The 26161-nt window shown below is 39.2% G+C and overlaps 1 protein-coding gene across 7 annotated transcripts in view; it reads left to right on the forward strand.

Moving 5' to 3' along the window:
• Positions 1 to 26161, forward strand: part of TENM2 (teneurin transmembrane protein 2) — a 554942-nt gene that overhangs the window by 499353 nt on the left and 29428 nt on the right. For all 7 annotated transcript variants that reach the window (XM_075715629.1, XM_075715630.1, XM_075715627.1 and 4 more), the window contains 7 exons: positions 783 to 929; positions 12768 to 12978; positions 17896 to 18015; positions 19541 to 19802; positions 20526 to 20793; positions 21963 to 22106; positions 23660 to 23909. In XM_075715629.1, coding sequence (XP_075571744.1) covers positions 783 to 929; positions 12768 to 12978; positions 17896 to 18015; positions 19541 to 19802; positions 20526 to 20793; positions 21963 to 22106; positions 23660 to 23909 — 1402 coding nt within the window. The remainder of the gene's footprint in view (positions 1 to 782; positions 930 to 12767; positions 12979 to 17895; positions 18016 to 19540; positions 19803 to 20525; positions 20794 to 21962; positions 22107 to 23659; positions 23910 to 26161) is intronic.

Raw genomic sequence — 26161 nt, forward strand, 5'->3', positions numbered from 1 at the left:
TTTCAGGAAAAAGCAGTCAAGGTATTCTATTACCTATGGACATTTTGTTGGAACATATAAGCACCTTAGCTAATTAATATTTTTGTTCCTAATTCAGCTCTTGCTATACAATAAGTAACATCATATCCATAGTCAATTCAAAACACACATCTTCTGTGGGATATCTCTTCTAATGTGTCTTTCAGAAAGCATGAAATGTTCCATCATAATATAACGAAACTTAGTGTTAAATAAGTCATTCTAAAATGACTGTTAAAGAAGGAAAATATTTTCAAAACTATTTATTTAAACTTTGCGTTTAGAGAAGCTCTGGAGAATTATGCAATGCACTATATAAAAGGCACTCTGAACATAGAATCATAGAATCATAGAACGCTTTGGGTTGGAAGGGACCTTTTGACATGCTTGTTGAAGAAGACATTCTCCCTCATATATGTGTATACACACACATACACTGGGAAAAATAAGAGGCTGTGGTCTGTCAGTGGACAGTAATTTCTATCAGCTCAAGATCTGAACCTTTACAGGATTCTTAAAGCATGTATTATGGCTGATGGTAGGACTCCTCCTGCCTTTTGGCTTGAATTAAATCGCCATTTCTCTGAGGTATCCCCGTTCTTTACCCTCCTTCACCACCCCAGGGCTGTGGCTTCTGGGCCAGGAGAGGGTTTGTCCCACCGGCAGGAACGAGCCTTTTTGTCTGCACAGTAACGTTGTCGGAAGTCTGAGTGGCAGTGTGAATGAGTGTGTCTTGTACTTACCTTCTCCATTTCTTCAACCAGATGGCTGCCCCGATTTGTGCAATGGCAATGGGAGGTGCACGCTGGGTCAGAACAGCTGGCAGTGTGTCTGCCAGACCGGCTGGAGGGGGCCTGGATGCAACGTTGCCATGGAAACCGCCTGTGCCGATAACAAGGATAATGAGGGAGGTGAGCAAAAGTCTTTCAATTCCCAGTCCCTAAAGAACAGAGGGTTATACATGCTTTCTTCGTGAGTCATTTTGCTTCAGAAAGACTTCAGCTGTCATTGTTGTCAAGTGTTGTTGTTACATTTCTTTTGAAACAAATGAGACTGAGCGAGCTGTGGCCTTGTGGAGCGCCGTGGTGACCCACAACGCCCGCACTGGGAGCGAACAGGCGGGCTCCGTCCCACTCCACATCCCACCGAAGCCCACGGTGGAGAGCACGGCCCACCAGACCAGAACTTTTTCCTGTGGGCTCTCGGCGCATGTGAATTGCAAAACAACTTACTGTGCTTGTGCGCACGAGCCTAGCGGCTGATTGAGCGGAATATTTAGCTCTGTGCTAGAGGCCAGGGTCATGCTCTCATGCACACAACCTGTGTAAATGGTTGTAGCTTGCTGTCGTATTGCACAGTTCATGTGCCCGACTTTAAAGGGCTGAGTGAGGTGTGCTGAATGGTAAGGCTCTGAGATCCCAGTTCAATTTTCCCTCTCCTTTATCAAGCATATCCACAGAACCCTTGTGTTCTGTGTTTACCTTCAAAGACAGCTTTAGTTTATCTCGTTTTGTAGAGCCTTCCATGGTGTATTAAGCTATGCTGGGCTGACAGCAGTTCTGAGAAGCTGTGCCGTCTAAATAAGATTGCTTAACCTATCTCTTTCATTTGAACTAGCTTTCTTATACCTTTCATTGCAATGTCTTTAGTAAGTCACATAGATTCTTTTTCACTTACTTTTGCTACTTCATTAAAAGTCAAACATCACACTCCTTCACTTTTCTTTGGCCAATAATTGATCTAAAGAGCAAATCTGTTGTTTGCTGACTAATAAATGTTTTACTCATGGTATTTGCTAAGACTGCGAAGAAACATTTGGTTTATTTGAATGGCTGCTTCTAGGGTAAATTTGTCATTAAGATGAGTGCTTTAATTTTATATAAAATTTCAGGGTGTAGAAATAGTTCATAAGTCCCAAACTGAGGAACAGCTATGTTTGGTTTTGACTGCATGATATTAACCACATCTGAATATCATCCACTAGTTTTAAACTGTAAATCCTCTGTTAGTTCCTTGGTTTCACATGTGATCAGTGCTTACAGAAATATTTTAAAAGAGCTCGAGCTGATTCAATTTCAGAAAACTGGAACTTGCTTTATAGCTGTTACTGAATTGTGAAGAGCAGAATCTAACTGCCAAATTACATTATTTGGCATTTAACAATACAACAAAACCCACTAAACTTGTGTGAGAAACCAAAAGGTGAACTCCTTAGGTTTGCAGTTTATACAGGCTTTGAAAGAAAATTTGAAAATGGATGTATCATCAGATTTTTCTCAAAACAAGACGTGAGTTTGGAAAAACGTTATTAGAAATATTGGAATAAGATGTTTACTTACTTACCCACAACAATATTCTGCACTTGTAAAACAGATAGGCAAACAGGGGAAAAAATGACCAGTGAGACCATTCAGCTGTTCATACCAATTTAAAATGGCAGAATTCTAAAACTTAGTTCATGGAAGGCAAATAGTAGTTCATCACAAAGAATACATAGATTAAATATGCCATACAATAGACATATAATACTAATCAGTGTTACCATGCAAGGTGCATGGTTTCTGGTTTACCATAGTCATACCTGAAAGAAAAGTGTTTGGTCTAGCTGAAAGCTAGAAGGATTAAGGGGAGAACTCTTCAGACGTTCTCAACACTTGCAGGTTGAAGTTGGTTTTTTTCCAGAGGCTGGAGCGGTTACTGCTCATTGCTTCTTGTGGGAGTTTAGATAGTTTGAAAATCTATGCCTGTTCCAAGGTCCAAACAACCTGAAAAGTCCATTTCACCCACATATTTTCACATGAGGATTTTATGATAAAGGCAGAAATGAATCTCTTGTCTTCTGACCCTTAGCTCAGTACTTTTATGCGACGATCATTACTACTCTTTAATAGTCTCATCCTTATTACGTTTCTGTAGAGTTTTTCTATAAGGGAGCTTAGGTGATGTTCAACACCTGTTCAGCTAGCTGTTTCTCCACATACTTGCACGGTATACCTGAAAAACTGAGCAGACAAACCCTTTGATTCAGCCATGCTGTGTTTTGTACACGGCGCAGGTGGCACAGGCTAAGAGTTACCCACAGGCTGTGTGGCACTGCAGAACTCTTCTATCTCTCGCATGCCTTTGTGATTCTTTCGCTGTTTCAGTTTGCTTGATTATATTTTGAGCTTCAGATTTCTTTGAGATGCCATGGGGTCCTTTCCAATATGTGCTGTAAGGACGGAGTCATTGTCATTCCCATCAGTTTGTCAAATTGTCAGTCACAAGAGCTACAACAAAACTCAAAACTGAACATAATGTTAATCACTTAGTACTTAGTATCTTAGAGTGCAGTTCTGCCTTTGCCTTAAGCTTTGCCTTACTACTCTTTATGTGTTTGGGTCACTACACATCTGGCCAGGAGCATGTCCTGTGACCTGTATGTTTATTAATGCTATCTATCACAAGGGAGACCACAGGAGTGTGTAGGAATGGAGAGGAAGGGAGAGATGTGTGCTGTGTGCTTCAAGATGCACCTTTATGTATTTGTGGCTGTGTATATAAAGGAACAGATAAAATTAAGTTTTCTCATTAGACAAAGCTGAAAACTGTACTGTGGGAATCAATGTAAAAGATTCAGCTAATTACCAGAACCCCGAGTTTTGCATAAAACACAAGATTATTGAACGTTGAAGAAATCGCTTCTCCTCCCAGTCTCTCTTTTCATTTGAAACTCGGCCGAGTTTATTTGTAGCAAAACGTTGAACTCATTTGCTGCTCCATTACCAACATTGCTCTGTTAACATAAGCAAGTAGTTCTGGAGTTGTACTGAAGACGCAAGCTGTTCTTTCGAAAGGCAGTAGGGCAGCTAAATATACAAATTTTTTGCCTAAATGAGATCCTTATCTGGACAGCTGAATCTCCTCCTTTTTCCATCCATCTATTCATGTTAAAATATAGTTGCTTCAGTGTGTCACTGAAATGCAACTATCATTTTCTGTCTTCCATTCTTCCCCATGCAGCAACAGATTTAACATATTTTGGTGCTCTTCCACTGTTCATCCATTCTTATTGCAATTGTATCTCACAATCAGATTCAAAGGCCTTAGGCCAAGTCTTCATTTCATGGATGTCAGGAAGAGTATTGCCACTGACTCCAAAGGGATTCCCATTTGTTCTGTTTTGTCTTATTATCTGCCACAATGAGAATTCCATACCATAGTTCAGAAAGAGAAAAATGAAAGATTATACTTAATATTTTCTTTCAATTTTAGATTAATGCCCTTTAGTTGGTTTATTCCTAGAAGAGGCAGATGCGTCCCTGTCTTGTTGAGACTTACAAATCTTCATTTTAAATGTGATGTCACTGTGTATTACTCACATAAATAAAACAGGATTGCAGAGCAGAGAGAGGAGAGAGTGTCCAGAGCTGTTTTCTCCTCTTAGAGCTGTTCAAGTAGAGCTATGCCTGATCTGAGGTAGCACTGGCAAATTCACCTGTGTTTGTCCTTATGATCACATGTCAAATCTAGATATGGGCTTAACTGGGTCTTCATTATGAACCTGTCTAGGGTTGCTATGGTGCATGGGCCACTTTGCTGAAAAAGCTTGAAAGTCTCTTATTTAATTATTGATTTGTCTATTTATCTATCTATTTATTTATTTATTTTTAAGGAGGGCACCTAACTGAAGGGTAAGGGTTTTCTGGCATTGACTCACTTTTAAGGTATTATTTGATTGCAAAATGCTTCTGTTTTCCAAAACATGTTTGGATTACATAATTTACTTACTGTGGCCACTTCTAAATCTAATCCCTTTCCATAATCGGTCCCTCAGGAGTCTAATAGTTATTAAGCATCTTTTGGAGGCATTAGAAATAGCTTTATTTTAAGACCTATACTTGTGATTACAATGCATAATCCTCCCAATAGACATGTATAACCCATTTATTTCACCACGGATTTATTTTAGGAAATTAAGAGATTAGAAATGATATTTTGAGGAAAAGGAGAAGGTAGATTACTTTTTAATTTCATATTGCTTTTGACATATTGCATGAAGAAATCACTACAGGGACTATTTATACTCATCTTTTTACAATAACTATTTTATAATAGTTTAGTTGTTCCTAAATTGCAAAATGCTTTTAGTATCTTGGAAGAGTCTTCATAAATTGTGTATTTTAACTAGATTTTACCTTAGACTTTACAGTGCTTTCAAGTAAAATGGACAATGTAATGCACAGCAAATATTATATTTCTTTTCTAACAAATAGTTTCACTAGATGTTGGATGCAGTTGATACCAGGACCTCATGTTTAAGGCACCTTTGTCCTGAATTCTGTGGGATAATTTGGGAGAGAGATTTAAGAACTCTGGCTTCTGCACAAGCAGCCCTGGCAGGAGTCCCATATCACCCACTTGGGTTACTCTTTCTAGGCTTTTCTTTTTCTTCTTTCCCTCTTCTCCCACCTTTTGCATCCTTTCAAACTTACTCTACTCATGCTTTTAATTTTTATTGACAAGACAGTTAAATGATGTTAATCTCAGAGAAAGGAAAATAGCCAGAATTTTGCTAAATTTGTTTGTTTCAGATTTAATGAGGATGGAGAGGGCAGGTGCAGGCAGGTTAAAAAAAAAAAAACAACTTAAATGCGGTCATTGCTTATATCACTTCACAGATCACATTTCCCCTCAAAATGTAATTATCCAGACTAAAATTGGGAGGGGAAGGAAAGGAAACAACCCATAGCTGTATAGAATACTAAGCGAAATAGAATGAGGAATTCCTTGTTTGTTACGCAAAGTGTGACATTCTTTCTAAAAGACATTTTAATTTATTTCTCTTTGGCTTTCCAAAGAGGGTTGTGCATATCTCAGAAGGCAAATTTTGCCCTTCAGTTACTATATAGCTGTAACCCCACCAAGAAGTGCAGTTGGTGGTAATTCTGTTTGGCACAATACATAAAAGATAATGAATGAGAGAAAGCCAGCTATCTGCTCCAGTATGAATTCTCTTCAATTCACGAGAAAAATACATTTCTAGAGAAGTTCGCTGTCAGGACAGTGCACTTGACTGATTGAAAGGCTGTTTATTTGAGTTGTCTTAGAAAACTCATCTCTGAAATTAGACAGAAAGAAAATAGAAAGAAAAGAGAAGTGTCTTCCTGCAATAAACATTTAGAAAAAAATTGCTTTTAGAAAATTACAAATCCTGTGACTTGATACTGCATCAGGCTCGTGACATTTAAGATAATACAAGTATTTCACAGCACAAAAGCAAATCATGTAATTTAGCTTGCCTCAAAAAAGCATTGCCTCAGCAGGGGTCTCTAATTCAACGCAGACAAAAGATTTTATGAAGTTCTCAATATAAATACCCAGAATACTCTTGGTGCAGAAAATACCTTTCCAGAGCCTGTACAATAGTCAGTTTTAGAACATTAAATGTAATGAGTAGTTGAAATCTATTGTGGATGGGGACCAGAGTGAGTCATGTAGGCTCCAGTATAAAATCTGTATCAAAAGTAGACATTATGTAAGTTTGACAAGAGCTAATGAGTGTGCTTGTATGTGATTTTGTTAAAACTTCACGTCAGCCTCTAATCACCTTTACACACATTAGCCAGCTTATCCTTACACTGTCCCTCACGGGATATGTTGCTACAATAACATATAACCCATAGAGAAGCAAGAGCAAGAAATGCAGTGACTGCAAATTCCATGATTTAAAAAGCCACCAGTTGCTGCATAGGTATCCATGTGTACACTGGAACTGAACAAACATTTTTTTCAAGATTGTTTTCATCTTGGAGCCCTCTAGGTCAACTCTGCTCTAAGCAATGTGTGGTTTGAAGTTGGAGCATCAATAATCCACCGGTGTTCACAGGTTCTGAAGGACCAGCACACACTCAGTGCATAGCTGGAGCTACACCTGCAGTAGTTTCTTCCAGCTGGTGCTCTTAGGAATGAGGGTTTTCCCAACTGCCAGAGCTCTGGGCAGCACAGGGATCCTGACGGGGCAAGGGAAGTGGGGCTGTTGCTCTACCAATGTCATATTCCAGGGTACTTTAAAACCTCATTAGAGAGGTTTTTGGGCACTCAGAAGCACACCTAGCTCACACAGAAGCCAGGTTTATTCTACTTGACCACAATTTGGGATTTACAATCCAGCTTTTCCTGAAAGGCGGGTTTGGTTTAGGTTTATGGTTCTGAAAATACTCTATTGTGCTCACAGCTTGTTATAAAAGCCAGTGGTATGATGGATATCCTGACAGTTTACAGAGAGGCTTTCCAGTTTGGCTAATTGAGGAACAGGGCTGGAACAGGATTAGAAGCATTTCCTTTCTTGTTAGCACCAGGAACTTCTGAGGAATTTTTTGAATGATGTATGCCAATATAGCTAACAGTAATTAGATCAAGCTACAAAAGTGAAAATTTGGGTTAAATATTAGATAAAGCTTCCTGGTAATAAGATATACTGGGCTGTGGAATAGCCTGTCTGTGGAAACAGTTCTGCATGCAGTTTTAGAGCTCAATTAAAATATTTCTGTGTTGGCAGAGAGAAGGCCTACCCTTTTGATAATCTGATAGAGCATCTCTAATTCTTTCACCTTGGGTATATTAATACTACACATAATTAAAATCGGATCATGATAAATTAACTAATTTGCCCTTAGAGTGATCAAAGGCTCTTTTGCCCTCAGGGTTCGTAGTAGCTGCTGTTCCCCCTCTCCCCGCCTCCATTTTAATCATCAGTCTGAAATGTTTATTGGAAAAAGAAAAATTTCCAGGAATTATGCTCTGAAAGTCACCAGCTCCTGAAGCTAGTGAAGTGTAAGGATGCCCTCTACTGAGCATGTGCTCAGAAGTTTTGTTTTGGAAACAAAATTGTCCCCTGCTGGGTACAGAAAGCATTTTCTCAAGCAGTGGGATGTCAGGTCAAAGTTGACTCATTCTAACGTGCATCATGAATTGAACCTTAAGGCGAACCTGCAAGTATTAGATGAAGGGTTGAAACTAAAGATAATTTACTTGTAAGAGTTAAAAAAAAAAAAATAGCTCAAGCATCATCCTTCCAAAGAAAGGTGTTGCACAATTCTAGAATCCAGTCACCTGAACATGATGAGAAATACATTCAGTGGTGAAGGAAAACTGATGATGAGAGGTTCTAAATCCATTAGCAGTAAAATTTATCACTGTTTCTACTGAGAGCTTTTTAGGCCTTGTAATGATGTTCAAGAGGAACACAATAATAAGGCCATCTTAAAATATGGCATGCATGAGTAGATTATTCTACTTACATGTAATACTTCAAAATTTTCTTTTTGCTGTACAGTTAAGTCTGCCAAAAAAGCTTGTGGAACAGTTCACAGAAAGCCAAGAAATATGTGTATCCATTAGCAGAAGTGAAGTCTTCAAGAGGAATACCATGTCAATTGATCTGTTTCTGAAAAGATTTGGGAATTCAGAAGAACCACAGACAGCAATGGAGATCTAATCCTGTGCTACCAGTTTAAATCAGAACAAAATTTCCTATTTCCTTCTTCTAAGTTAAGGCCAAGTCAGGACTTCTTTTGGTCTCAAATTGTTGGAGGAGGTTCAGCACCATCTTAACTCCCTCTACAGTCTCTTTCCTTTAGTGTACAGAGTTTCAGAGAGCTGCTAACTGGCCACTTTAAACTCAGATGTGTATGCTATGAAAAGCAGTACTATCTTGGTGAGGCTAATGGTGAGGTTTTCATCATTGAATTAACCATATAAATAATTCAGTGTGCCTGAGGAAATCTGGAAGATGACAAGCTCTGGAATATATATTAAAAAACAAAGTACTGAATTCTAATTAAAATTCATGCTTATGGCAGAGTTTTCTCTTACAGAAGGTACATTTTTTCTAGTCCTTGTTTTAATCAACTGAGTCTAATGCAACTAAGTGAATCTGTAACAATTCACTTCATATGTAATGGTACAGTATGGCTGGAGAAATGGGCTGATAGGAACCTCACGAAGTGCAAGGTCCTGCACCTGGGGAAGAACAACCCCAGGCACAAATGTATGCTAGGAAACACTTTTTTATTGTGAGGGTGACTCAACACTGAAGCAGGTTGCCCAGAGAGGTTGTGGAGTCTCCATCCTTGGAGAAGCTGTCGGGACATGGTCCTGGGCAATCAGCTTTTGGTAGACTTGCTTGAGGAAGGGGGTTGGACCAGATGACCTCCAGAGGTCCCTGCCATCCTCAGCCATTCTGTGATAATATGTCCGGATAGCAAATTAGGCAAACATGAGCTAGAAACAGTTATATTCTGATAGTAATCAATACTCTTTCATACGTAGAGTCAGAGATTTCAGAGCAAGAAAGTAAATAATAGCAGCAATGCAACTATGAATGCAAACAGTATAGCAGTGTACAAGCCTTTGACACCAAACAGGACTGCCCAGGTTCTGGCTGCATATGCTGAACAGACCCATACCTCAGTTCTGCTGTTGCAACAAGCTGGATCAACTAGGTGGCATAAGGTAAAAATATCCTAACTCCTGAATCCTGCCATCTGGGAATAAATTAGTATGGGGGAATATAGCCATATATTATAAGTAATAATGTTCCAAACAAGTAAATCATATGTATGTTTATGTTACAGTATATGCCTGTCTTTTCGAAATAGTCTTGTAAGCATCTGAAAGTGGGCAAGTCTGAATTCACGTAACTGCATAAAAACCTACCCACATGAAAGGAATCATACACAGGTTTCTCCCTGGTATTGGATGGAGATGTTTCTAGCCTCCCAGATCCTGAACTGGCAATTCAGAGCAGTTTGATTGCCTGCTTGATTGTTTGTGAGATAACGGTGAGATTGGCAGTGACAGGGTAATTTACTGAAGATTGCAATGTCAGACTATATCCAAGGGGGCTTGTGCGCATAAAGATGTGATTCGCATGACTGACAGGATGCTGAGAGATTGATATGCCAATTGAAAGTTCGTGGTGTCATCAGAAGTGTTCGGTCACAGCATCCCATAATCTGCTGCATGATGAGGTCATTACAGACATAACATGCTCACCTCTAATAACAGGTATAGCAAAAATATGATGCAACTTGAACAGGTAAATGTAAATTTGTCAGAGGGAGTAATTTATATCCTGTGTTTTGCCTATGTTATTTCTAATGTGTTGATAGGATTCTCTTGACTGGTGGTCATCTGAATAAAAGAACTGAGCAGACTAAGCAGTGGGCAGCTTTAAGTTCATAGTTGCGGAGGTGTCACAAACTGAGAAGGAACACAGGATGCTGAGAAAACAGGAAAACTGCCTTGAGTTATAATCTGAAGCTAATGGTGTCCTTACAATGATTATATAAAGTGGGTGGAAAATGGACCGTAGCAAAAAAGAAAACTCCTACCCCAACATTGGAAAGGATTTCAAGATGAATGGAGCTCTTAATGTGAATAGGCAACTGACCTTAAAGCAATGTATAGCTCTCGCAACAAGGTAGTTTGTCTAACTTAAATTCCCTTAGAGGGCTGAATGAAACATTGTCAGCATACCTTGGCAATTTTGTTTCTAAATCAGAAACAGTCATTTCAGGCACACACAATCTGTTGGAAATGCAAGGCTAATTGTAAAATAAGAAAGCTTTTTATAGGTTTGGGTTTGGGTTGGTTTTTCTTTTGTTGTTGTTCTTCCAATTATCACAGTGTAGGGTAATGCTGGTCTGTTGTGCATTTGAAAATCTTGAAAATACATGAGCCATGATCTTTGTCAACTAACCTGCTGGAATGTTCTCTCTTCTGTATGATATCCAGTATGTGCCCAGGCCATATTTGTATCAATCAATCAGATTAATATGCCTTGGGGAGTCTCTAAAAGTTTACAGACCTAAGTAGATTGCAGATTGAACACCTGATTCTTGCCAGCATAGATGAAAAAATGTTTCTAAATTGTTAAAGATGATAATATTTTAAAGTAAATGGTCATTAATTTCAAAATTACAGTAGAAGTCCATTGAGAGAACATGTTTCAGTTAAATGATGATACCAAAGTGTGGTGGGTTGACCCTGGCTGGACACCAGGTGCCCACCAAAGCCGCTCTGTCACTCCCCTTCTCAACTGGACAGGGGAGAGAAAATGTAATGAAAAGCTCGTGAGTCGAGATAAGGACAGGGAGAGATCACTCAGCAATTACCGTCATGGGCAAAACAAACTCAACTTGGGGAAAATCAGTTTAATTTGTTACCAGTCAAATCAGAGTAGGATAATGAGAAAAATATAACCTAAATCCTAAAACACCTTCCCCACACCCCGCCCTTCTTCCCGAGCTCAATTGACTCCCGATTTCCCTACCTTCTGCCCTCAGGCGGTGCAGGGGGACGGGGAATGGGGGCTGTGGTCAGTTCATCACACGCTGTCTCTGCCGCTCCTTCCTCCTCAGGGGAGGACTCCTCACACTCTTCCCCTGCTCCAGCATGGGGTCCCTCCCACGGGAGACAGTCCTCCACAAACTTCTCCAGCATGGATCCTTCCCACGGGCTGCAGTTCTGCACGAACTGCTCCAGCGTGGGTCTCTTCCATGGGGTGCAGTCCTTCAGGAGCAGACTGCCCCAGCGTGGGTCCCCCATGGGGTCACAAGTCCTGCCAGCAAACCTGCTCCAGCGTGGGCTCCTCTCTCCATGGGTCCACAGGTCCTGCCAGGAGCCTGCTCCAGCATGGGCTTCCCACAGGGTCACAGCCTCCTTTGGGCACATCCCCCTGCTCCAGCATGGGGTCCTCCCCGGGCTGCAGGTGGGTATCTGCTCCACCGCTCACCCCCATGGGTGCAGGGGCACAGCTGCCTCACCATGGGCTGCACCAGGGGCTGCAGGGGAATCCCTGCTCCGGTGCCTGCAGCACCTCCTCCCCCTCCTTCTGCACGGACGTTGGTGTCTGCAGAGTCGTTCCTCTCACATATTCTCACTCCTCTCTCTGGCTGCAGTTGTGCAGGTTGTTGGTTTGGTTTTTTTCCCCCCCTCTTTCTTAACTATATTATCCCAAAGGCACTACTACCGTCGCTGATGGGCTCAGCCTTGGCCAGCGGTGGGTCCGTCTTGGACCCAGCTGGCATTGGCTCTATTGGACATAGGGGAAGCTTCTAGCAGCTTCTCACAGAAGCCACCCCTGTATCCCCCCACTACCAAAACCTTGCCACGCAAACCCAATACACAAAGGAAAGGATGATGCTAGAAGTTGCTACTGTATGTGCTAAAAATAGTCAGTTGTGATTTATCTAAGTATACAGATCGATCTCCCCATTGAGGATTCCATTTTAATTTCTGGTGTTTGAATTCTAATTTTTCTTAAAGATACTTCTTAAGAAATATTCTTGATGGACAACCTAATATGTAATATGATGACTGAACCCACCAGCTTTGTGACTGATCCTTCCTTATCCAAGCATGCGAACAAGTTCTGATCCAGATATCTATGGGAAGTAGGAGTTCCAGCAGCACTTCCCTACCAATTGCCAAAATGGGTACAATGTAATTTTTATTTTGCTTAGGTAATGATAACTTAGTCTGTCACCCCCATCTCCTTCCCTCATCTCCCTAAACGGAACAAATGAAATTAAACAGCATAATTCTCAAGACTTATAGTCCAGCAAGAAAATCTAAAAGCTTTGTTGGAAAGATTTTTTAAAAAAACCACAAACAACCAAACAAAAAACCTAAACAAAAAATTCTATATTATTACTTGATAGCACTGTGCAGCCGGCTGAATCTTGACGATGCTTATCTTTCAGATGGCTTGGTTGACTGCCTAGACCCAGACTGCTGCCTCCAGTCTACTTGTCAAAATAGCCTGCTGTGCCGGGGTTCACGTGATCCTCTTGACATCATACAACAGAGCCATTCTGGTTCACCAGCTGTGAAGTCATTCTATGATCGAATCAAGCTCTTAGTGGGGAAGGACAGCACTCATATCATCCCAGGAGAAAATCCCTTCAACAGCAGGTATCAGCTATAAATATGACACTGTATCTGTGCAATTGCATTGTATGGGAAAATTTCTCCCAGAGATTTTATTCACATTTTAACATGAGACGCTGCTTTCAGGTGCTTCATGTGTTTGCATCTCAGGCATCATTCTCACTGAGGACACTCTGTTGCAATTTATGATATGGCCTTTATTTTATAACACTGAGTTTTATTAGCATTTTAACATATTGGCAACACCTAGAAGGTTTCTTCCACTGAATAGGAGCTTCTGAGGTTTACATTTTATGAGACTGCAATCCAGAACAAGGGAAAATGCAAACTAGTTTCCAATTAGAAAGAGACTGCATTTTATTTAGTGCCGTTAACAGAAGTTTCAATAATGGAATAACATTTCAAATTACTTTGAAGAGTATTTATCCTTACATAAAACTGTTTTACTTGCATCATCGATACATGTGGCTAGGTTTTTGTTTTCTTCTTGGTTTTCTTTTTCTGTGTCTGTTCTTCCTGTGATTATTAACTATATATTTATAATGAATCTAAATTCATCATTGATTTATGACTGATGCCATTGTATGCTTACAAGAAAAATGGTGTTCCTATTTATCAATATTATTTAAATTATGTCTCCATAAAAAGATACTAAGAAATTGATGAATATGTTAATTATGTTCATATTGCCAGTTAAAACTGAAGAAAGAACTTAATTTGAGATAACACGCAAAAGATTGGACTTCATTCTAGAAAACTTTTTTCAGTCAGGATTTCCTTATAGGCTTAGTGGGTGGTGTAGAGCAAGTTGCTAACTATTTGTCTGTAAAATGAGGATCATAATGTTTCTGGATACACCAGGCAGGTCCCCATTGTATTCATCTCTATGGTGCTCAAATAGCACAGTTATTTCCATATTCTATCAGAAAAGCCCTGTTGGATCCTACTCTATGTAATATAGACTTTATTCTATTCTATAAAATACTCTGTGCGTACACACATGGAGTTGTTTGGAAAAATGGAAGAAAATTGTTCTGTTTTCATCTAAATTTGTTGTGATTTTTTTTTTTCTCCTCAGCTCTGTAAAAATAAAATGGGGGAATTCTTGCAATTTTCTGCAATGTTGCATGAAAAGGGAAACAAGACGGGAGAAGCTTACTAATTCATGAGGCTGAATAATTTGTCCAAAAAGGAATACAGGTTACAGCATAAAAAGCATATAGTCCACAGGCTGGTTGGTACATGCTGCTCTATATATGTTACAGTCAGCAAAATTTCCTTGAGTGAAGAGGAGCAGGCAGTTTCCTGTTGCATATTGTATGCTAACCCGTGCTTGAGCTGTTGCCTCATTAAGCCACCCAGAACGAAAATGAGTGTATTCCCTGTATCTGTATTCCACTGTCATCTGATAATGTTTAGTTGTGTTATTAACGTGATCCAACACTTTATTCCTAGATCTTCAAGTATTTTACAAAAGCAGGTGATTATCATTCCAAATTTCTAGAAGTGTATAGAGATATGCAGACATTCTTGCGCCATCCAAATATTAGAAATTATATTAGAAATTATCAAGTTGTTTGTGTATGGATATAGGTTGGAGTCTTCAAAACAGTCTAAGAATTAGAGCTCTAGACTAAGTGGGAGCTGGGCACTTCAGTCCTGAGGCTCCTTTGAAAAAATCTCATTTGAAATTTTAGGGATTTTTTCAGAATATGTTTTCTAGGGTTCCTGGTGGCAGGAGTCTTAGTTCTGTTTTATTCATCTGAAGTATGTCACATATTTTAACATATCTTTGCAAATGGCATATTAATGACGTTTTGAAATTGGCCTTAGCCTCTAAATTGTGAAGGTGCTTTTGAGAATTCTGCAGCTCAGCTGTTATTTTTGGTACCAATTTTAGGCAAACCTGATGTATAGTGTCAAATTGAAAGTTTTTAAAAGTCAAAACCCTTAGTTTTAAAAATGCCACAGGGTTAGACTCCAAGTTTCACGTATATTGAAGCTGCCATAGTTTGAAGAATTAGCTACCATGAAAGATAATGGCCTCTCTCTTTTCTTAGCTCAGCCTCTCATTCCACTGAGAGAGATGAAAAAGTAGGACAAAATGTGGTTATGATTTTTCCCAGTACTAGTATAAGAAAAAGAAGTTATTTCCTACCCTGCTAAAGCAATAAATAACAAAATGCATTGATTCAAAATTATTTAGATCTTGCTGATCATTTCTGTGGAGAAGCAAGATGAAATTAAGTTTTCAGGGAAAAAAAAGTAGCTACGTGTTTTTACACATTTAACTTCTGTGTTTGAAAAAAGGGGGGGGCTTAATGTATCAGCTGAATTTGTCAGTTACACTTTTAAAAGATTACCAAAAAGAAGGTTGTCCTATGTGTGGCTATTAGTCAACATATTACTTCTTATAAATCCAGATTTTAGCTACAAATTTTTATGTCCATTGTGTTCCATATTTTGGCATTTTAGAAATAAAAAGGAAGATTATTGGCCAAAATGTTCATATTCAAATTATTTCCTGGAATAATAAAATTGAAGGTAGAAAAAATTAAGTAATGAACATTATTAGTTCTCTTCTGCCATATGATGATTTCTTTCTAAATCTGCTTTCTGCACTGCTCCCCTATGGAAGCTTGAGTGACTGTCTTCCTACAACTATTGTCTGTGTTTGTAACATAAAATAATTCAAGCAAAATTAATAATGCCAAGACAATTATCTTGGTCCCATGTAGGTTTTCTCTACGGGTATCAATTTCTATTAAAGTCCATATTCTGTTACAAAATGTTGATTTCAGAAATTAAAATTTGAGCTGGAGGGTCAAGAAATGGTTGAAAGTTCTAAAAGAAAAGTAACAGAAATGTGTCATTTTTATTAATTAGTTTCTTTTTTATGTAATTTGAAGAAAACATTACACGTTGTTTGGAATAAAAAGATGAGGAAGTAGTTGTTAAATGGCTAATACAATACAGTCAGAAATTTACAGCACAGCACCTTGAACATTTCAGAGTTAATAGAAAGACCTGAAAACAGCCCCTGGTATTACTAATGAAAATAGGTGTTCTCTGATATGTACATCACTTCAGAAATGCAAGCATAGGGGATAATGCAGGTGTTATAGTTGTCCCAGAATTCAACTGCATTTTGTCAGGTTTTGGCAAAACACAGCTCACTTAAAATACCCTTGTCCTACAGCTCTGGCTGGGAGCAGAAGTCTGTGGTGTGAGGCTGCTGTGCCTGTTGGTGTGCCTGAAGCCCGCTAAGGTTCAGGAGCAGCTCCAGTCCTGCCAGCACAGTCAGTTCAGAAACAGGGCTTGTCATTTTCTGGCTCTCTGTCGCTACGGATGGGAGTTGCTGGATCATGCTGGAAGCACGTAGTGCTGAAAGAGAAATCTTTTCACCTAGGGCTACAGCAAAACGCAATTTTGCGGTCCCTGAGATTATGGATTGCAGTGGGATTTAACTTTCTCCCTGTTTCCCAGGATCACCTTTTTCTTTTTTCATGTTTCCAATGTAGAAATGGAAACCATCTGCAAAGAGCATCTCCTTTTCCATTTCCCTGTTACCATGCAGCTTCCCCACTCAGCAGTCTGCTGCTCTCAGAGTGCAGGGAGCATGGAAGGGAAAGGAGCCAGGATGGAGACTCCTCTCCAGCTGGGAGAGGAGAGGAGGAGGAGAGGAGAGGAGAGGAGAGGAGAGGAGAGGAGAGGAGAGGAGAGGAGAGGAGAGGAGAGGAGAGGAGAGGAGAGGAGAGGAGAGGAGAGGAGAGGAGAGGAGAGGAGAGGAGAGGAGAGGAGAGGAGAGGGGAGGGGAGGGGAGGGGAGGGGAGGGGAGGGGAAGGAAAGGGAAGGAAAGGGAAGGAAAGGGAAGGAAAGGGAAGGAAAGGGAAGGAAAGGGAAGGAAAGGGAAGGAAAGGGAAGGAAAGGAAAGGAAAGGAAAGGAAAGGAAAGGAAAGGAAAGGAAAGGAAAGGAAAGGAAAGGAAAGGAAAGGAAAGGAAAGGAAAGGAAAGGAAAGGAAAGGAAAGGAAAGGAAAGGAAAGGAAAGGAAAGGAAAGGAAAGGGAAGGAAAGGGAAGGAAAGGGAAGGAAAGGGAAGGAAAGGGAAGGAAAGGGAAGGAAAGGGAAGGAAAGGGAAGGAAAGGGAAGGAAAGGGAAGGGAAGGGAAGGAAAGGAAAGGGAAGGAAGGGGGCAGGCAACAGCCATTCCTGCCCGCTGTGCACTTAGCAGCAGCAAAGCACTCTCAAAAGAGAAAAAGACTGACTGTGCCTCTTACAGGAATAACCTGTCTTCATCTCCTTGGCTCTTGGCTAGAAAAGTGTTGGCTAAGAAAACTCTTTATTTTGCCTGTGTGTAAAGTTGGCTTAAAACCAGATCCTTTCTCCTGTTGACAAAGTGAAAAGCAAGGGTTGCAAATCAGGACCAAATGCAGTGTACAAACATCAGTCACTCCCTAAGATGAAGGAATGTGAACCTTAATTTGGAAAACTGGTTGTATAAAAAAGAGGTATGGCATTACCCCATATTTTTCAAGTGTATTAGGCATCCACAGACACACTATTGTACCCAGGGAAGTTTTTGAGAAGTGCCCAATCATCATGTCAGTGGGACTTCAGGGTGACAGTTCTGGCTTGGCTGAATGTGAGGTAGCTTTCGACTCTGCAAAGCCTCATTAGACAATGAGACAAAGCCTCATTAGACAAGGAAGGCACTAATTCCCATTCTGTATACACTGACCTCACTGCGTAGATAAGCAGTTTCTTGATTTAACTATATAGAGGGAGCTGGGCAATATTGTGGTGTCTTCAGCATTCGAAAAATCTTTGGAGTAAATTGGATTTAGAGTAAATGAGGCACAAGTATTCCACTACTCAGTTTATAAACACTGTAACTTTGCTTTTGTAACTAACTTCACTACCTTTAATTATGTTTCTTTTTCAGTCTCGTGTCTCTTATAAGAGGCCAAGTGGTGACTACAGATGGAACTCCTCTAGTTGGGGTCAATGTGTCATTTGTCAAGTATCCAAAGTATGGCTATACCATCACTCGTCAGGATGGCACGTGAGTTTGCTTGCTTCATTGAGTACCTATTTCGTATGTAGCATCTTTGCTGATTAACAGATGGTGTGATCTAACGGAACCATGTGGTATCATGCATTGCATTCCTCCCAGGGCAAAGAGCTATTAAGTAAACACAAAAGTAATTTTTCACATGGCATTCTGAATACTAACTGCAAGTAAATATGAAAAGGCTGACTTCTGATAATAATATGTTAGCAGGCAGACTCCTTTCAAATAAATTGCTCTGTATCTATGAAAACATTTGTGGACTACAGTAATATCCAACTGAGACCAGAAATACTTTATTTTAAAATGCAAGCCAGGCTAACACTGCTAGGGAAAAAAAAAAAAAAGAAAAAAAAAAAAAAGAGTAGTATCATTATAGATTAGTATATTTTGTTAAAAGTTCCCTTCTGCCTCTCTTTCCTTTTGAAGATCCACTATCTTTTGAGTTTCTTCAGGGTAGAATGTAATCAAAAGATTCTAATTGAATATATTTAGACAATTTCCTGCTGTGCAAAAAACCTGCTTTTCCCCCGTTGTATCAGCTGATTTGAAATGCACGCAAATTCAGATAAACAAAAATCAATGTGTCATGGTTTATGTAGTTTACTGGCTGTGGTAACTAAAACAGTATATCTGTGACACATGAATTGTAAACATTTGCCATTTTATCTTGATCTTGCATGCAAACAATTGAATTGAAATAATTAATATGAGTCAACTGAACCATAGGGAGTATTTCATTTCCACATTTCCCAGAATATTATTCTGTTATAATAAAAGTATAATGTTGTTGATTTCAGTGGTTTAATACTACAGTAAGTGGTGAGCTGAACTGCATTTAGATCTGAATAGATTATCGAAATCATTGAGTAATTTGTTTTGTTGTCAGCATTTACATGAAACAACTGATATCTACTTCTGTTGTCAGAACAACCTAGAATTATTTTACTCATTTAGGCCAGATTTCAAAATGCCTGCACAGCTCCACATTACTGCTATGATTATGGAGGGGGTTGGGATTAAATACCTAATCTTTCTGAAAAATTATAGATCAGTTGTCCTGGGGACAGGAATACTTATCTTATTTTTAGAATGCAAACAGCAGAACTTTTCATTACCATTCTCTTACTGCCAGGTGTCCCATTCTGTGCTTGATGGACAGCATCTTTTAGGAAAGGTATAATTCAGGGTCCAGCTCAGTATGAAATTGGCCTCTCTGCTGATTTTATATATAAAGGTGTCTTGTAATAATAAATGTGGTGGTTGGTTTGTTGGGTATTTTTTAATTATTTAATACAGATTTTATAATATAGAGGAACAAGGTTTGTCCAGGTGACTTGAAATCATTGCTTGTTTTGGCAGGTTCTCAGTTGTTTAGTTGCCAAAGTTCACATCCCATTACTGATCATTTGAAACATGATACTTAAAATATACCTATTGCTATAGGTATTCCATTAGCCAGGAATGCTATTACTGGAATTATTCAGTCTTGTCACTTCTAAAGCCCACATTTTTCTAGATTTGACTTGGTTGCAAACGGTGGAGCATCCCTAACCTTGCACTTTGAACGGGCCCCATTTATGAGTCAGGAAAGGACAGTATGGTTGCCGTGGAATAGCTTCTATGCCATGGACACGCTTGTGATGAAGACAGAGGAGAACTCCATTCCCAGCTGTGATCTAAGTGGTTTTGTCCGCCCAGATCCAGTCATCATTTCATCACCACTTTCAACTTTCTTCAGTGATGCTCCTGGCCGGAATCCCATTGTACCAGAAACCCAGGTAAGAACGGTGTGAGTGACAAGCATATAGAAATCAGTGGTCAGACACTAGTGCCGACCTAAGCACTTACCACAGAGTCACCATTTGTCCTCTTGGAATTGCTGTAGCAATGCCTCTGTAGAGTTGCATTCATTCTGACAGATACCAGGTTTTCTAATGAGGTCTGCAGGAGATACCCTAGGTTTATGTCACCCAGACACATTTATCTTTGACTACCTTGCACCTTCTCATTATCATACAATATATCAAGTATATCTGTATTTCAGTTGACAGCTTAGGTGCTTCAAGAGAGTTTTGCAAAGGCTTGGTGTGTGCTGCTAACCGCAGGCTATTTTCTTGTATGTTACTTAGGACAAAGGAAAACTCTACTGGCGCTATTGTTTCACTACTTTATTCAGTTAGTCTTTACTTTATACTAACTGTTAGTGGAAGTTGCGGGCTCCTGTGACTGTATTTCTTATGTTCCCCTTGCATATAACTTGCAGTAAAACTACTTGTACTTAGTTCCACTTTTGCCAGCAGTGGGCTCTTAAAAAGAAGTGTACACAGATGCTAAATAATTATTTGTTCAGAAATGTCAGCTGAACTGCATCACTGCACTGATTTGAGGATAGCCATTTGCAGTAGTAGAAAGTCATAATTTCATAACAACATACAAGACAATACTATTCTGAAAAAATAACAAAGCACTAGTGTAAAACATTTGATCTTTTTCCTCTTCAGGTTCTTCATGAAGAAATTGAGATCCCTGGCTCTGGTATAAAGCTCAGCTACCTGAGTTCCCGTACTGCTGGATACAAATCCTTACTTAAGATCGCCATGACTCAGTCACTTGTGCCACTAAATCTAATCAAAGTTCATTTGATGGTGGCGGTAGAAGGGCATCTGTTTCAAAAATCATTTCAGGCATCTCCCAACTTGGCATATACATTTATCTGGGACAAAACAGATGCATATGGTCAGAAGGTTTATGGGTTGTCAGATGCTGTAGGTAAGTCAACATATACAAGCTCCGAAACTTTCCAAATAACACCTGTAATTTTTAGTAAGCAAACTGCATAGATCTCTTATGGAGAAGCAAATGTGGACTAAACAGTTCTTGTCTTCCTGACACAATTTGTCTTTGTATTATGTTTCTTTTACACATTAAAGATCATTAAAGATTAAAGTTCACATTCAGAGGGTCTAAACTCTATCAACATGGCTGTGTTTCCTGATTGGTAGCTGACTTAGAAGGTTTAGACCAGACAATGAGAAAAACTGGCCACAGGAACTTAGGTGAAACCTAGTCCATCACTATGTTTTTATTTTCTTTCAGTTAACAAATGAACCTCATGCTGGACTGGCTGGCATTCTTCAGTGCATTTGGATTTTCATGCATGCTGTTATTATAGCCTCTTGTGGTATAATACATTTGAAATGAAAATGGTGTTTTTCTAACGCTGCTCAGTCGTGTGGTTCTATAGCTGGTTTTAGTTCACTTGGTTCTAGTGGGTGGGAAAAAGAGTGATCATCATAGTATTTTTAAGTTTTCATTTTCATTTGAATATCAGAACAATTTTGATGCAACAGTGCTAAAAATGGGCATCAGAGCTGTGCCAGTGTGGAAAGAAGAACTTACTTTTAAAATCTTATTTCTTTTCTATGTTTTCTAAACCCTTCTTTGCTTTAGCTTTTCTTTCTTACATTTTTGCAAAAGGTATTACTTTCCACAGTAATCCTTACAGTGTGTTTGTGCTTAAAAGCACACAAAGTTTTCACTGCTCCTTGGTATGTAACATGAACACACTAAATAAATGCTGTGAACATCTGGCAAATTAAGAGCTTGATCTTGTCCTGTTATCTGATAGAATAATTTCATTATATTTTAAAAATTACATTTCTCACTCTACTGCCACCAAACCAGTCACTTCCCAATGCCAGCTATTCAAAGAGAAGTGATCAGATCCCTGCAGAGTACATGTGAATGAAGTTTCAAATTTGTGTCTAGTCAAAGATCTGAATTTAATATTGTAGAATAAAAGAGAGGAATATAATCACTCCATCTTCTTGAGGGGGCTGGGAACTGGAATGCTGAATGATTTGAATGTGCTCTGGACGTTTAATTCAGTGTTTGTTCAGCAAGTATACTAGATTTGATTTGATTTTATTTTATTTCAGTTTCTGTGGGTTTTGAGTATGAGACTTGCCCCAGTCTCATTTTATGGGAGAAGAGGACAGCACTGCTGCAAGGATTTGAACTAGATCCTTCAAATTTAGGAGGATGGTCTTTGGATAAACATCATGTACTTAATGTCAAGAGTGGTAAGTTAGTTAATTCCATGTGTTTTCTGTGCTATATGGAGTTTCGTCTGTGACCACTTTTTATTTGCCTGATATTTACACTTTAAAAAATGCAATTTCTCCACTCTTTTTGTTTCATCTTTATCTCAGTAAGGTATGGGACATGTTTCAGTCATCAGAAAATTTTTGTGAATTTCAACAGATATTTTACTGTTCTACACAGCATGACTTTCTTAAAGTCCAAATCTTTATCCTCTATTCTGTTGTTCATTTACTCCCCTGTAATGTCTTTCTGTCTTCCTTCCCTGCTTTTCCGATCTTAACCACACCTGTTCCTGGTTCCTCTTGTTTGACCTTTTTCCCTCTAATCTGAGATGGGGCTTAAAAAGAGTATGGGTCCGTGATGAGATACTGAGTCTTATTTGTCTTTTTCTTTTGTCACCTGTTTGTTTTTTCCTCACTTCTTTTTGTCTTTACATATCCTAAGCTGAATGGTCCTGGTCTTCATATTTTATGAGAGACTCTTAGGGAGCTGAATGCTTAGCATATATTTCATTTGATACCTGTAAAGTGTTTTCTACAGCCTCCCTGGGATGCCTGTGTTAGCAAATTGCAAACTATATTGTTGCTCAAGAAATCTAAAGTAGATAGGCAAGATCAGGATATTTGAACACAATTTAAGTGCTGTGCAGCAGATCAAACACTGTTGAGATAGCCATTTGGGTAGTGCATGATATTTACTGTCCTCACCAGAGGGGAGCCAGTTACTTTACATTAGAATCATACAGCTGCAGTTCCAAAAGCACATGAGGCTGAAAGTTTCCAGCCAGATATCTATTTGGTACATTGAAAATGGTCACTCTGTCAGAGAATCCACTCCCTTCTTGGAGCAGGGGTCTGCTCTTTGAACAAATATTTTGAAAAGAAATCCTATCTTAAAGGCATTTCTTGAAGCCTAATAAAGATCCTTACCACTAGCTTCCCACTTGCCTTTCATCACTAGTCCTTAGCAGCCCTTCTAGGAGTTTTGTCTTTCTCCTGTCTTTTCATTTTCTGGGCTATCCTCTTCTCTGGCATCTCCATTTCTCATTTTTCATTTTCCATGACAAAAGTGTGAAAGACTGAGAGATGGAAAGAGAACAGTAAGGTTGGCACAAAATTCCAAACCAAACGTAACACAGCAAACTGGAGTGAGAGGATCCAGGGACACAAATAAGGAACATGTCCCCTCCACTCTTTGCTTTCTCACTTCCCTTTTAATAAGACAGTCTAAACCATTGTGCCAGGCCAGAGGGATGTATAGCAGTATTTTCTTTCATAATGAATACCAAAGGACTCTGGGTTTAGGTTTGGGTCTGTGGTTGTGTATATGTGTGTTTTTTAACAGAGAATCTTCATTACACCTTTAATTTTACTACTGCAAAGCTCTTTCACTCTTTTTGCACCATTAAAGAACCTAGTGCTGGCGTCATTTCGGGATACGGTCCTTAACAGCAGCTGTTGAAATGAGAACTACCTCAAGTCCCCTGCAATGAATGATTGTAATAACCACTTCTTCTCCTCTTCGTCATTAGGTATATTGCACAAAGGCAATGGAGAAAATCAGTTTCTAACTCAGCAGCCAGCTGTGATAACCAGCATTATGGGGAATGGGCGCCGAAGAAGCATATCCTGTCCTAGCTGCAATGGTCTGGCAGAAGGAAATAAGCTTTTGGCCCCTGTAGCACTGGCAGTGGGTATTGATGGAAGTCTCTTTGTTGGAGATTTTAACTATATTCGGCGTATCTTCCCATCCAGGAATGTTACTAGTATATTGGAGCTGAGGTAAGGTCTTAATCTTAGCACTTCATTTCTGTAGCCTGTGCTCAAATCAGCCTTTACCATTACTTTTTATAATTTTGTAAAACATTGTCACTTTCAACCTATTTAAATTCCAGTGGAGAAATGGGGCACAGAAATGCATAGTTCAAAGTCTGTAGCTTATCAGAGCAATGACTATAGAGAAGGACTAAAGAGTACAAACCAAATTGTACAAAAAGTACAAGCCACCTTCTTCTGTCCTGTTGGTGATCATTTGATACAATCTCTTCTCAGTACTATACATCATTTAGTTTTGTTTGAAAACTACAGAACTGACTGCCCTTAGGTATTGAGCCACAGTGATAAGCAAAGGTATAACAGTCTTACAAGGTTAGAAGGAAGGTTTTCCTATCAATGATTTTGAGAGCCACTTTCCCACTTCTTTCCCATACTCCTAAGTCTATTTCTGTAGGTTGGCAAATGCAGTTAAGATTGACATACGTAGTCACATTGCATCACCAGAAGTCTTCTTAAGATTGTATCTCTGCCCCACCCCCCCCACCCCCCCCCCCGCCCTTAAGATTTGGTCACTTAATAGGGAAGGCATGAGTGTAGAGTGTACCACTTCACCCATTTCTGTTCCATCTCCTTTTTTCATTCTTCTAGGAGAGGCAAGAGCTATTGCTTCAAACAGTAACTCATGTAACGGGACCTTATAGTTACAGCACTGTTGAGTATTTGCAGAAAAATGAGGAAAAATAGCTTGCATTGGCTGTCTTCTGATACTTCTGCAGCCCACTGAGGCAATAGGATTAGTGCTTTTATAAATTGGCTATAGCTGCAAAGTACATTGAGTGAATTTAGGTCATTAGCCTTTTTTTAATGATATGGCCAATAACCAATTCCTCTGCTTCCACTGTACTTTTAATTTTTAATGAGCGGGAAAAAGTGCAAAGTGATTGGACTGTTAGAGAATAGGAGGCCTAGCTCTATTTTACACCTCTCTTCCATTCATGTCATTCTGTTGATGTCACTGTTGTGAATTCTGATTTATATAAGAGAAAAGAGATCCAATTGAGGCCAATTCTACTCTGAAATCACTCTCTGACACCTACCTCATACACCATCAGGCTGCCTCATTATATTAAAAAAAAAAAAAAAAAAACCTCATAGATCAGCCAGGGTTTTGTGCTAGCAGCTCAGTGTAAACCACAGAAGGTAGCTGGTATGGATGTGACCTGCTATAAATATTTGTATCAATATACACTGTAACGCTGCATTATATAGAACATGCTGATTTTTTTTTTCTAATTTGTTCAGTTCTGTTTAGCTTTCTAGTAAATAGGACTACAGCTTTATAGGTGAAGAGAAACATTTTCAAATTAGGATACTTAATATAAGGCATTTATATGCACCTCACTTCCTAATATCAGCCAGTGACGAAGTTTCCTACCACACCTGATATTTGAAAATGTTGACTCCAAGTTTACAACAGTATTAGTCTGAGTACTTTGCTTTCTTTCTATGCAAGAGAGAACTTGAGCTTTTCAGCACGCATGAGGGAAAATGGGAAGTGACATCAGTAAAGAAACAGAAGATGGACTTCTTAATTTGCTTTTGTCCACTTTCTCTTTTCTTTTATGAAAGTCTGTTTTCCACAGTGTAGTTTCTTTAGCTTCTGTTATAAGTATTAGCAATGAACAATAAAGCTATTGTATTTTGAGTACTGTTGAACGGCTGCAAATGACTTGACACATAGATTTTTAGGATTTGCAGTGATGTCTTTTGCCCCCTGTTCCTCTAAAGGGAATTAAGGTCCATTCCAGCAAACATCATCTATAGCAGTAATTGTGATTCAGTGGTCATCTTAAAATCTGTATGAGTTACACGGGTAAAAGTTTGAAGATTTGAGCCGTTTAAGTATGAACGAGAGCAGAGCCTTCAGCTAGTATCAAGTAGCTTGAATAACATTGCAAATAGTACGTCCATAAGTATTACCAATGAAATACATCACTTTATTTAGATTGCACAATGGATATAATTTTGGTTTTACATAAGCCAATATAAATCATGAGTAACTTTATAAGTCAGAATATCCCAGTGTGCATATTTGCTTCACACTGTCCTTTATGAAGGTGCCTGATCTGAGTGGCTAGTAGGAATTCAAGAGTGTTGCATGTCATGCTTAATGTGGGTATTGCAAGTTTGGGGCTGTGCGTTGAATACTACAGCTCAGGAGTCACGCACCTCTTTGTCTCATTCAGTGGGTATTCCTA

This window comes from Pelecanus crispus, chromosome 8 (genome assembly GCF_030463565.1).
Source record: "Pelecanus crispus isolate bPelCri1 chromosome 8, bPelCri1.pri, whole genome shotgun sequence".
Classification (NCBI taxonomy): domain Eukaryota; kingdom Metazoa; phylum Chordata; class Aves; order Pelecaniformes; family Pelecanidae; genus Pelecanus; species Pelecanus crispus.